The 13,614-nt window shown below is 43.4% G+C and overlaps 1 gene segment (V, D, J or C); it reads left to right on the top strand.

The window, feature by feature from the left end:
- Positions 1 to 8,338: 8,338 nt before the first annotated feature.
- Positions 8,339 to 9,030, top strand: LOC106001241. The segment is given in 2 exon segments: positions 8,339 to 8,393; positions 8,515 to 9,030. Coding segments are annotated over 2 exon segments (378 nt in total).
- Positions 9,031 to 13,614: the final 4,584 nt, after the last annotated feature.

The following is a 13,614-nucleotide window of genomic DNA, read 5'->3' as shown; positions in this document are numbered from 1 at the left end:
TCTTTGAATGCTTCTCTATGCCAGACTTGCCCCAGATTGTCTGTACTGCTTTGGGCCAATGTCCTAGGCAGTTGTGGGGAAGGGACTTTTGGAAGGTCAAGCAAAGTGCATCTTGGGAGACCCCCTACTGGGATGTGAGGGCTTAACAGGCCCCAGTCAGGGAAGGGCTTAGAGGAGGAACTGTGGGAGGAGGTGGGGCACCAGAGGACTATATAAGGCAGGCAGCTGGCAGGCAGAGTTACTCTGGACGCTGCCGGGCAGTGCCACGTGCCTCACTGTGACCGACCAGAGACAAGTGTTCTGAGCACAGTGAGTGAGCATGGCATCCAGGAACCCAGGTGAGTGGCCCAGGCACCTATGTAAATGTGGACATGGTTGGCAAATGATGGAGGTGGCCAAGTGGGTGTGTGGAGTTGTGAGGCAGATTCAGGAGCACCTGGCCTCCAGAACAGATGCCGAGGAGCTCTGCAAATCCTTGGATCTGCTCTCAGTCATTCCCATCAAGGCAGGAATCCTTGCCACCACGGGTGTCAGAAGAATTGTGAAGAGTTTTAGGAAGCCCCCACAGGTGGCCGGTTTGGCCGAGGAACTGGACAAACACTGGAAGACGTTGGCTGTTCTGAGCCACAAATCTGAGGCTCTGAGCCAGGTCCCTGACCAGGATGGAGGTCCAGAGCCCAGGAAGTATGATCTTGGGCAGGGGGAGGGGCAGAGGGTGAAGGAGGATGGTGAGAGGGAGCAGGAGGATCTGTTGAAGGCATGAAATGTGGATCTGTCCTCTCAGAGAGGGGCGAGTGAACCCCTGGATGGAGGAGTCCAGGTGTGTGGTTCCTGAGTCTCTGTAGACATGGCCAGGGGTGGCATGGAGACGCAGACCGCCGAGTGGGTGTGGGGAGCCTTGCGGCTGCTCCAAGAGCACCTGGCCTCCAGCACACATTCAGAGGAGCTCCGCAAATCCTTGAGTCTGCTCTCCGTCTTGCCCATCATGGCAGAAATCCTTGGTGCCTCGGATGTCAGAGAGATAGTGAAGGGTTTTAGGAAGCACCCGCTGGTGGGCAGTATGGCAAAGGAGCTGGACACACGCTGGGAGACCTTGGCTCTCCTGGCGTGCAGCCCAGCGTTTCTTTCAGTGCTTCTACACCAGGTCCCTGAACAGGATGGCACTCAAGAGCCCAGGAAGGAGGCTCTTGGGCTGTCAGAGTCAGGGTGCCTGCGAGAGAACAAGTTGAAAGAGTCAAGTGTAGTTTGGGGCTCCGGGGGGAAAGCCATGGTGTCCAGGAAGGGAATCCCTAGGTCTGGGCCAGAGGCCCCATGGCCTGGGAAGCTGTGTAAGCTCCAGGGACCTGGCAAGCAGACTGCCAGCCCTTGACACAGTAGCAGGTGGGAAAAGCATCCCGGAGTGGCCCCAGCATCCTCTGGGGGCAGCATCAGTCCTCATCACTGGTTCATGGACAGCTCCAGAGGCCCTCAGGACCCTGGACCCACTGGTACCAGGGGCATGCCTGGCATCGGGTGCCCTCCCAAATCTTAGGTCCAGGACTCACCAAGGTGCCTACAAGAGGGGTTCCCTTAGGTACCCCAGGGACAGGACAGTGCCAGACCAAAAGAGAGGTGTTGATCCTCTGTGGAGGAGAAAGGAGGATTAGGCCCTCTAAGGTCAGACCTCTGGCAACCCAGAGAAGCTGCGCAGGGGCAATCACCAGAGCGAATCCCAGCAACAGCATGAATTCTGGGCACCTCCACAGTCTTTTGAGGATGCCCTAACCAGACCCAGCTGCTGCTGAGGAGACAGAGGACCAGGGGCAGGATTCGTGCTCCTGCCTCGGCTTCAGGATGTCTGAAAGGGGATGGCTCCCATGGCCCCAGTAGACCCTCAGATTCAGTGCATAGCTCAGTCTTGAGGGTGAGCACAGGACAATTGGCCTCAGCCCCAGCCAACTATAGAGCCAGTGTCACCAATTCCACACAAGAAGCCAGGGTGCCAATGGTGCTGCTCAGCACTGAAACCCCTAATTTCCCTGGGTCGCAGGCCAACTCTGGTGGGCTGCCCCACCTGCAGTGGATGTCCCCATTCCCTCCACGTGGTCTTGGAGCCTCTGTGCCCTGGAAAGTGGGAGAAGGAGAAGGAAATGTGGTGGGGAAGGGGCAGCCGTGCCTTTTGTCTGAATGTCCCTGAAGATGACGCTGTACTCTGGACCAAAGCACGGCTCCCTCGCTCCCTGACACAGCCAGGATGTCCAGGGTCTCCCACAACACAGTGCTCCAGCCAGTCCCAGGCCGCCCTGCATTCTCCTCGCACCAGTTTCCAGGACTTATACCCCTTCTCCGCACCAGCATCAAGGTAACACTCACCCCACGCCCGTGGCACACACGGTTTGCAAGCAGTGAGTGCCAGGGTCTAGCCTGCCCAATCCAAGAAGAGCAGAAGGAAATGGGTCCAGAAGCATCTACCCTCACCTCCAGAAAAGCCTCCTGGCCCTGGTTCAAGCTTCTTGGCCAGATTGTAAGGCCAGCCATGTCCCAAGGAGGCAAGGTCATGCCCGAACTGGCCCCCACTGTGAGTGTGCACATTGCCAACCACCTGGCACGTGCTGCAGGCAGTGCTGGTCAGCCAGGAGCTGGAGGTGTAGGAGGAGGAAGGGGTGCTGGCAGTGTTGCCAGTGCTGGTGGAGGTGGAGGAGAGAGTGGTCTGGGAGGCAGGATGTTTCATCCACAAGCTCAGACAACAGCCTGTGCCTGTTCCAGTACCACCATGGCTGCCCCCAGGCCCATGGGCAACACCGGAAAGGCCGCTGATATAAGAACTGCTGGGCTCTGGTCAAGACCATTCGTGAGGACAACCAAAGCAATGGCAAGTTCCCCTGGTGATGAGCTCAGGAAGCCTGGAATAACAGGGAGTTATCCAAAGGACACTGCCCACTGGCTTTCCCATGCCTCTGCCAGGGCCACAGTCTCACAATATGTCCCCTCTTACCTTACTCCTGGGACACTAGCACCTCATGGCTACTCCTCCCTCCTTAACTCCAGCCGCTATACAACTTGAAGGAAGATGTCCTAAGGAACAGGTATGTCTCACGTGGATTGGTTTAGAAGATATATACATAAATAAGTCTTAATAATCTCTGGGAGGAAGGGTTTTTTCCCATTCATAGGGAGCAGCTGTGTGAAGATGCACCATGTGCCCACACATAGACCCACATAGTGCACATATTCTGCAGATCAGCTGTGGATAGGGAAAAGCAGTCAAACATGGTCAAAATCAGTGAAATTAATTTTATACCAATATATAAATGAATACATGCAATACAGTGGGGGGATTTCAAATCACAGGGAACATCTGCATAGAGCAAAGAATAGACACACCCATGTACACAACAAACACACAATCAGTGTGTTTGTGGGTCTCAGGCTCAAATAAAGCACAGACTACTTGGTGGGCCTCTGGATAAGGAAAAGTAATCACATGTTTTCCAAAGAGAAGAAAAGCTGAAGGATCTCTGACTCAAGACTTCAGTGAAGACCATGATTCCAAAAAGACCAGATAGGAAAGTACAGGAGCCTGTCATCTCCACTGAACTACTCTTCCCCAAAGGCATCCCACCCTCATTGCTGGAAGTGGAGCTTTGGCTCAAGTAGTAGGACACTAGCCTTGAAGAAGGAAACCTCAACAAGGGCAACCAGGCCCTGAGTTCAAGCCCCAGGACCAGAGCCAAACAAATAAATAGTGACAATTAAAAATTTATAAAAAATCTTGTACATTAAAAAGTTTTAAATATGTTTAAGAATATTCAGGCGAAAAGATGATTCATGGAAAAGCTGAGAGACACAGGTGGTGTCCCTCAACCTGGGCTCCAACTGGTGAGGCAGCTGGAGACGCACACTGGAGCCAAGGCTGCCTGAGAAACCAACACTTCATGTCCTAGGAAGCATTGTGTGTGAGGCTTGGAGGCAGAGGGAAGAGGAGGGGAAACAGTTGAACACCACCTTTATCAGCACAGGTGTGGATGGACATTACTTCCAGGTGCTTGACAAACCTGAGGCAACTACCCCTGTCCACACCACATTATATACATCAAGAGGGAGAGGTTCCAACAGCACTGGTCTTACAAATCCCCCCCTCTCATTTTCCCTAGAATGCCAGAGATTGGCATGTAGGATATAGAGAGGTGTTAGCTACCATTGACTTCATGCCTTCATTCAGTGGGCTCTGGTGGGAATGTGATGGCTGTCAATGACATGAGTGCAAAAAGAGGTCTAGAGTATTTCTTGTGAGCAATGAATGGTGAAGAGGCAGTAGCCTGGCTCTCATATAGTGTCTGAACATCTGCAAGATTCACAGGAGTGTAATGCATTGTCTGTAGCTAACAATGTCCTGTGCTGATCCCATGCAAAGAAACCTGATGCTCTGTCAATCCCCTCATCACAGGTAAAAAGAGCTTCCAAACTGCTTTCTGCTTCAAGGAGTAGACTAGCACAACCTACACTGCTGGGTTTATAAACATGCTGCATGCTGTGAAAGGATAACTGAAGATCCATCAGGGTTTTCCCAACATGGAGCAGAGGCAGTAGGAATCCATGTTCATCAGTCAGATCTGCATTAGGGATGATCTGTGTAGCCGTAGGAAGCAAAGACACCTGAGCCTGTGCAAGATTCTATCTTTCTCCATAACCAAGAGCAGCCTTCTTGCACACTGTCATTAGTTAATATCCCATTGCAGACACTGACCCTATAACAAAGCATATACTGGATTACGGCTCAGATGTTTTCCTTTACCTTTACCCCCCAGAAGTTTCCACACCAAATGTAACCTTGTGTTGAATATAAATTTATCAAATAATTGGGGAAAATAAAAACTTAGTGACCATCAGTCTAAATAGAAGGAATGATGTTTACTGTGACGTCTTAAACTCACTGGTCCTTATTCTTCTGTTTTCTTGTGATGATATTAACATAAAACTTTATTTTATTCTTTAAATATGTTGTATACGCAGAGTACTTAGTTGCTACTTCCATAACAACAGCATTTTAAGGGGGCTAAAAATTCCTTTCAATAATGGTTTAAAGTGATAGCATTTTTTATGATCATAACAAAAATAAAAATGTAATCAAACAATATATCAATACATTATTCTGACAATATTACCATCCGAATTTGAAAATAAATATGACTTGTTTATTTGTTAGGAACTTAGGCAAATATATGCCATTTGATTTCTTTTAAAATAGTGCTTTATGACCAGTTCTCAATAATGCTTGTCATTTCAAAAATTTACATGGTATAATAAAAATAAAAGAACACTTCCATCACCATGGTAACATAAAGAAGACTTTGGTCAAGAGAGTAAATTAGTTTAGAGAAATATCTCAAGATAATGGAAATTCCTACTAATTCTAATTGAGAAGAACTGGAATTTGACAGTAGAGCTTCTTGAATTCAATGGTATTTACAATCATCTGGTCCTTACACCAGCAAAACACTAGGGGTCACTCAAGTCATATATGTCCAGACATTCTTCTCATTAAATCTGGACTTTTTCAGGCTTCATTCAAAGGATAGGAGGAAAAAAAACAAAGGAGAGGCTCATAATGCTTGACAAGAAATGGACTCATTACATTACTCATGTAACTATAACCCCATCTACAAAGCATCTTTGCAATAAAATAAAAATTTAAAAGACACCAATGGCTCCCACTTCTAATTCCACCTAATTGAGGGTTGAGAATACGTGGTTTGAAGGCCATCCTGGACAAAAAGTTCACAAGACCCCTTCTCAAATGATAGTGTTGCACACAATGCTGTGTAGCTTTTATCCTAAGCTATGGAAGGGGGTGAAATTTGGAGGATTGCATTTCCAATTGTGTTATTTGAAGCTCATATTCACCTTTGCTGCAACCTTACTTTTGTAAATTTTATTTTATTGTAAAAATGCTGTACAGAAGGGTTACATTTACATGAGTAAGGTAGTGAGTACATTTCCTGTTGAGCATTGTTACCTTTTCCCAACTTTTTCTCCCTCTATCCCTTTCCTCCCCCACCGCCTCACCCCTTCACCCTCCCCTTCCCACTGTGCCCCCCCGAAATTATAAAGTTCATTTCCAATATTCTCTCTTGTGAATATATGGCAATGTGTCATCCTATGTCTTTGTTTCACAATTTTGTTAGTCCTCTTCCCCTCCCCAAATTAGACAAATGTATATACAAGATGCAGGGTATCAAAATCAAGTACAGTAAAAACAGGGGATATACCGTAAGAGACGAACATACAAAGGAAAGAAAATAATCACATAGTACATTAAAAATAACAACAATAAAGAAAGACCTCTTGTGTCTATATCTTGGGGTTCATTTCCCTTAGCATCATGTTATATGGTCATATGTACTTGGTGTTTCAGCTTTTTCTGCTCATCTGATAAATTGTCCTATACACACATGAAATATTATAAATGAAGGAAACCATGGGACCTATATTTTCTTGGGTCTGGCTTACTCAACCTTAGATCTATGGGACTGACTGTCCTTTTTGCCAGTTCTGTACTTGAACTCAGGGCCTGGATGCTATCCCTGGCCCTCTCTGTGCTCAAGGTTAGTGCTCTACCACTTGAGTCACAGCATCACTTTTGGCTTTTTCTGTGTACGTGGTACTGAGGAATTGAACTGAGGGCTTCATGCATACTAGGCAAGCACTCTACCACATAGCCACATTCCCAGCCCAGGACTGACTGTCTTATTTCACAATTGATCGGGTGATTCTTTCTCCATCCTCATATCCACTCTTCTTCCACCTGTAACTGAGAGCTATTCTATTCCTCTAATTGTTCTTCTCTCAAACCCACATCAGAGGAATAATAGTCAGGAGATTTTGTCTGCAACAGGAGTGCATGTTTACCATAAGCCAGGTCCAGCTTCAAAGCTCTACTCATTATGTGGAGGGGGGAGAGGAAAACATGAATTTATTTCTATAATCTGCTTTGGTTCCAATAGTGTGTGAAATAGTTCAGTGAGCAGGGTTGCTATAGGAACCTGTCTTGTAGGGTCTGATACAGATGGACTCTGACTTTGGCAATGCCTGCTCTGTGAGCTAATGGCCTTCGGGGAGCAGTGTTATCTTTGTGCACCTGCTGCAACTGCTTGGACTGACAATAAGATGTTGGATTAATTGTCAAGCACATGTCCTGTCCGTGTCTTTCCAGTTGTGACATCCAGCACTAGGGTGAACAGCTCCCTCACATGCTAGACTCCAGGTGGGAGCCTTCCTCATTGTACTCTGGATTTATCACCTGTGGCATTTTCCCTTGTCTTCTCTGGGCTTTGCAGCTCCATTTTTCCACTTCACACTTCACTATGCTACATGTCATTCTTTCAGAGCTTGCTTATATCATAAACTATGAGTTCAATCACTAAAAACTTCTTTAATTACAAATTCCATTAAATGGGAGGTGGTGTAGGAATTTACAGTTTTAAGAGGAAGAGTAAATTGTAGTTCAGCCTTGGTTTAGAGAATAGCTCAGATTCTGAGGAGGAATAACTTGGATTAAGAACAGTAAGGCATGAACATCATCAAGACTTTAGGAGACTTGCAGTCAGAAATGTACAATGATAATAAGGCTATGCCTGTAGCCAGGTCCTTTCAGTATACAGGGAGCCAATGTCTGATGTTAAGTCTACGGGATGATGGTGGTGGGAAAGTGCATTCAGAAACAGAGAACAGCAACCTGGAGTTGATAGCAAAACCCAATGGCTATCCTGAACATTGTACACCATAGCACAATTCCGCACATACTTTAATTTCATACTTTTCATTGTCTTTCATTAAGTCTTAATTAATACTTGTCTACCATCAATTTATTTAACTATCACTCTCTCTATCAACCTACATACCCATGTAGGTTGAGTAATTGAATGATTGTGTCTATGATTAACAAACCGGTTCAAGGAAACCAAAGACTTAGAAAATCTGATCGAAATCATCAATTCTACATTTTGGAGCCATTTGTGCTTGAAAAATTGACTTAGACAAAATGCTATGATGAAAAGCGTGTGATGACCCATGTATAAATTAAAGTTCATTGTATTTAACCAGAGAGGCATTCTGTCTGCTGAACCACAGAGAGAAACACATTCTCTTCAGGCACAACAGTGCTACCCAGGTATTGTTTTTTGTATATGGGACGTCATGTCTGGCCTGAGATACTGAAATCTGGCATGTTGGTGCAGCTGTGCTGGCCCCTCCCAACCCCTACTGATTTGCATGTGCCCAGAGCACAGCCCACTGCCCTGAGAAGTTCTTGAAATCTGCTCACATCCTGGGCAGGAGTCAGTCCTAGTCAGCACACAGCATGGACACGAAGGCCCCTGCTCAGTTCCTGGGGCTCCTGCTGCTCTGGATTACAAGTAAGAAAAAACTATGCTGAGGGTCTCCTCAGTCTGCTGTAGTCAATGATGCTTGGCTGTCTATGAAGCTTTCTTATAACATGCTTGATTCTTTGCATACTTATTACTTTTCCAATGGCAGGTACCAGATGTGACATCCAGATGACCCAGTCTCCATCCACTTTGCCTGCATCTCCTGGAGACAGAGTCTCCATCACTTGTCGGGCCAGTCAGAACATTAACTATGGGTTAAACTGGTACCAGCAGAAACCAGGGGGAGCGCCAAAGCTCCTGATCTATCGTGCAAACAATTTACAATCCGGCATCCCCTCCAGATTTAGTGGCAGTGGATCTGGAACAGAGTTCACTCTCACCATCAGCAGCCTGCAGCCTGAAGACATTGCCACTTATTACTGTCAACAGTATTATGATTACCCACCCACAGTGATACAAGCCATAACATAAACCTCCAAGAAGCAGAAGTGTGAGCCTGGGCTCTCCCAGCTGCTTTCCTCATGCTTCCTCTTGTAAGAGCTGTCCTAGAATCATAGGACAGGAATCCTGCCCAGGACATCCTGGACCAGCGAGCTTCTGTGTCTCAATCTTTGGAGTAAGTATAATTATAGATGTGAGATACTGGCACTGGGCTGAATGTTGAAATATTAAAATGACATTCCAGACTATAAAGATGGAAATACTCTGCCTTTATTCATGTTTTTTTAAAATATTTAATAGATATTCACAATGTGCACAGAGACACTTCGAAGTTATTTCAAAACTTTTATTTTGAGATTTTTCAATACTTCATGCATGAATTTCATCAGCAAGTAAAGACAGTTTGCCACTTTCTTTTTCTGCCTCAGGTCTTTTGTGCTTTTTTCAATTAGTAATTGTAACCCCTCTGTGCAGTATTTTCACAATAAAAATTTAAAAAGAGAAAGTAAAAATGACAAATATACGGCATCTCTCTTTTATAGGCAATGTTTTAACAGTGGATATAGGAGGAACTAGATTGAGGAGGTGGGCGTGTTGCCATTGAAGAAAATACTTAGGATTATGAGATATATGATCCTGTGAGTGAAAATAGCCAAGGGAAAAATTGGTCCATGGATTGAAGATGGTAAAATCCCAGAGAAAGGTACAGCAACGTGTTTAGCACTACTGTAACAGTTACACAAACGAGGATGCTGAAGCAGAGAATTAAGGAACTTAGCAGCTACCACACTCCATAAAGCATGGAAGGGCGGGGCCACCAGGGCACTTTGTTTGACCTCAGCCTCACAGGATAGTAGCTGGATTGTGTCTATGGATGTGCATTTTACCTTGAGTCTGCAGAGACATACATGGAATAGAGTGGTATAGATGAAATGCTTTCTTGAGACACATGTTGCAGATGGAAAAGGAGAGTTTAATTTTTATTGAGGAATTAGAAGACAGACAGGGAGGACATTCAGAGCCAGAGAACTTAAGCCAAAGTAAAGAGTGGATCACACTGTCCTTCAAGACATGCATGGTTGAAGACCACTATCCAATGAGCACAACTTGAAGGAGCAGGAAAAACCTAAGGTGGGTTCTAGGTAGACCTGATTTTCAGACTGCTAAGTAGCAGAGATCATGAGATCACTGTGATTTTTTGCTCATAACAATTGCTGCATAATGGACAACTGTTTGGTTGGCTACATAGTTTTAGTGTCTCTGTTATTAGAGCTCTCTACAATAACTTTTGGATAAGATTTTCACCTTGGTTCCTGGAATTTTCTTCAGAGTTTTTCTAGTGTTAGGTTCAAGAAAAATTCACTGCCAATAACTTTGGGTGAGACACATGTAAGTGTATGCTTTTAACATTGCTCATGGCAAGTACACATCATGACCCCTACCATGAGATGACAAGAAAACAAATAAGAAGAATATGAGAAGTCCAGGCCTGGTGATGCATGCCTTGTACTTTCAGATATAAAGGACAAAAAGGTAGAAAGATCTCAGCCCAGGTCCAGCTCAAGCATTTTTATACATTCCAGATGATATCAGAGCAATGATTAAAGCAAAAGCAGTTGGGAGGGTGGCTTAGTGGATAGAGTGCTGGCCTAGCAATCTGAAGTCCCTGAGTTCCAACTGTAGTACACTCAAAAAGAACTGTGAGATATAGAGAATAAAAACTGTAATGATACACAAGAAAGATTCTATGCAAATACCATCAGGATAATTTACAGTATGTTGACATATCAATTTGAAACACCAAATCATTGGATGCAAAGTTATCCAAACTATGGACTAGGCATGTGTCTCCCTGTTTTGCAGTCTAACAGAATCAAAGGCACATCTCCCATGCTGGACATAGATCATTCTGAAACCAGATTTTTAACATTTTCAAATGCAGACCCCCATATTATGTCTGGCTCCTTACTCCCAAATGCCAAATACAGACATAGTGAAGGGCAGAAAAAGGAGGTTTATCATGGTAGCCATCGGAAAGGTGCATTTTAATATTTATCCAACATCTTTGGATAAATCTTGTGACTCTTATTTCTGTGATTGATAAGCAAAAAACCAGACATGGAGATGTGGCTCAAGTGGTAGAACACCAGCCTTGAGAGAAAAATCCAAACAAGAATGAGAAGGAGGCCTTGAGTTCAAGACCCTATCCTAGAACTGAAATTAAAAAAAATTATTGAATTTACAGGAATTAGAAGAATTTGAATACATGATTTGTATTGAAGATATTATATGCTTAGTAGTAAATGATAAACGATGTAGTAAATGATAAAGCAATATATTTGGTTCTATTGGTGTTTGAACTTGGGGTTTCCTACTTATTAGGCTCTAGAAGTTAAGTCATTTCACCATCAGTTTTTACTTTAGTTTATTTTTCAGATGAGATCTTGTGATTTTATCTGGCTTGGTCTTCTATTACAGTCCTTCTAATTTCATCTCCTGCATAGCTGCAGAAACATATACCACGTGCTACAACTTGTTTTTGTGGTTGAGTCTCACTGCTTTCCAGGACAGCTATGAAGCACAATCTTAAAAATCTATGCCTCCAGGGGATGGGAAGGTGACTCAGTGGTAGAGCGCTTGCCTTGCATGCTTGAGGCCCTGGGTTCCATTCCTCAGCACCACATAAGCAAAAAGAAAAAAGCTGGAAGTGGCACTGTGGCTCAACTGGTAGAGTGCTAGGCTTGAGATGAAGAGCTGAGGGACAGCACCCAGGCCCAGAGTTCAGGCCCCACGACCAGACCCCAAAAAAAATTTAAAAAAAAAATCTATGCTTCCAGCTTAGTTGGGATTGTAGGCATGAATTACCATGTCAATCCCTTCAATGAAAATGCTTTTAAGAACCTTGTTACTAAGCTAGGCCCTGGTGGCTCACCCTTATAATCCTTGCTACTCAAGAGGCCGATATACTACTTGTTAAAGCTCTTTATCATATCACCTGATCTGGAAGAAATAGTTTAATATTAATGTTTGTAGAGCTCATAAACTTCATACATTAAAATGATGATGATAATCATTATGAAGGATAAAATGTATTTATGACTTTAAATAAGTATAACTATGCCACAGTCCTGTGAAATTTATGTAAGTTACTTAATCTCAATAAAGAAGTCTTTTTGAGTAAAAAAGCTCTTTATAAATACTGGCTCAAAAATCTTGAGACTTTAGTTTCTGTGAAATTGAATAGTTCATTGACTCATGACACATTCACAAAAGAAAAGTATCAGGTCCTAGGACAAGTTCCTGTATCCACCAGTGGCAAGGCTGAATAGCAGTGGGAACATGTTTCACATTATATGAACACCTAGAGCATTTCAGTAAGGCTTTACAAAAATTCCTTGAAATGATTCCATATTAGCTAAAAGTAAAACAGGTTAGATTTCATATACAGAGGTAAAAAGTACTTGTTTATGGATTGATTGGTGTTAACAATCCAGAAATTAGTTGTTAGTAATATTCCTAAATTATGTATTGGTTGCTAATCAGGTTTTAATATTTCAACAAGCTTTCAGGAAGGTTTTGTCAAATTTATAGTCTTTGGACTTGTAGCTTTTTTTATTATGAAAATACCATACAGAGGGGTTACAATTACATGGAAAAGATGAGTACATTTCTTATCAGTGTTGTTGCCTCCTCCTTTGTTTCCCCTTCCCATCCCTACCCATACTCCTCCCCAACCTCCCTATACAATTCTCCCCCCCCCACCAAAGTTGTAAAGTTCCTTTTTTGATATAACGACTTGTACATCTCATTGTTGCAATGGTTCCACCTGTATCCCTATTTAAAATATTTGTTTTTTCCCCTCCCCTCCACAAATTATACCAACATCAAATACAGTGAAAGCAGGGTTATACCGTGGGGAAGGGTTATACAAAGCAACATAGAAATCATCTTATAAATATGTTGGAAACAATTGCATGAAAGAAAAAAAAACATTTGAATACTTATCTTGGGGTTTATTTCCCTAACATCAACTTATCTGACCTATTCTGCTTGACTCAGACATTTACTAGTTATTGCAAATAAGGGAAATCATGGGATCTGTTTCTTTGGGCCTGGATTACTTACTTCATATAATAATATAATTTTTCCACATCTTTCCATTTCCTAACAAATGGGGTAATGTCATTCTTTCTGATGGAGGCATAGAATTCCGTTGTGTGTATATACCACATTTTCTTGATCCATTCATCTTTTGAGGGGCATCTGGGTTGGTTCCATATCTTGCTATGGTAAATAATGCTGCAATAAACATTGTTGTGCTGGTAGCTTTAGTATGGTCTTGTTTGTGATCATTTGGGTATGGACTTGTAGCTTTTAGTTGATTAACTTCCTTTGCCTTTCCCTTCTTTCTCCTCTGTCTTTTAAAATTTAGGACAATTTTGCTTTTATTATAGCTCATAAACAATGACTAAACAGAAAGTATAACACAAGAAAGACTAACGGAATCTCTAGAGCTCTAAGTCCAGTGACACTGAAGTCTCTCCAGTGAGACCTAGGGAGGATTGGCACCGACGATTTTGAGGCCTTTGAATGCTAAACATGGTGGTAGAATTCGAATTCAGAGGCTACTACCATCTAATGGAAGACTGTATCTCACTATCTCATTTGCCCATAGATTATTCCTGAAAAACACCCCAGGATGCTATGTCTTGGCAAAGAATGACAGCCATGGAAGGTGATTCTAAATTTATATCCTTCTAGTTTATAGTGTATCCTTCTAATGCTGAAACTACAGAGAAAATAAATC

The sequence above is a fragment of the Dipodomys ordii genome, unplaced genomic scaffold (assembly GCF_000151885.1).
Source record: "Dipodomys ordii isolate 6190 unplaced genomic scaffold, Dord_2.0 Scaffold277, whole genome shotgun sequence".
Lineage (NCBI taxonomy): Eukaryota > Metazoa > Chordata > Mammalia > Rodentia > Heteromyidae > Dipodomys > Dipodomys ordii.
Note: the sequence above shows the minus strand (reverse complement) of the source record. Positions and strands in the feature narration are given on the sequence as shown.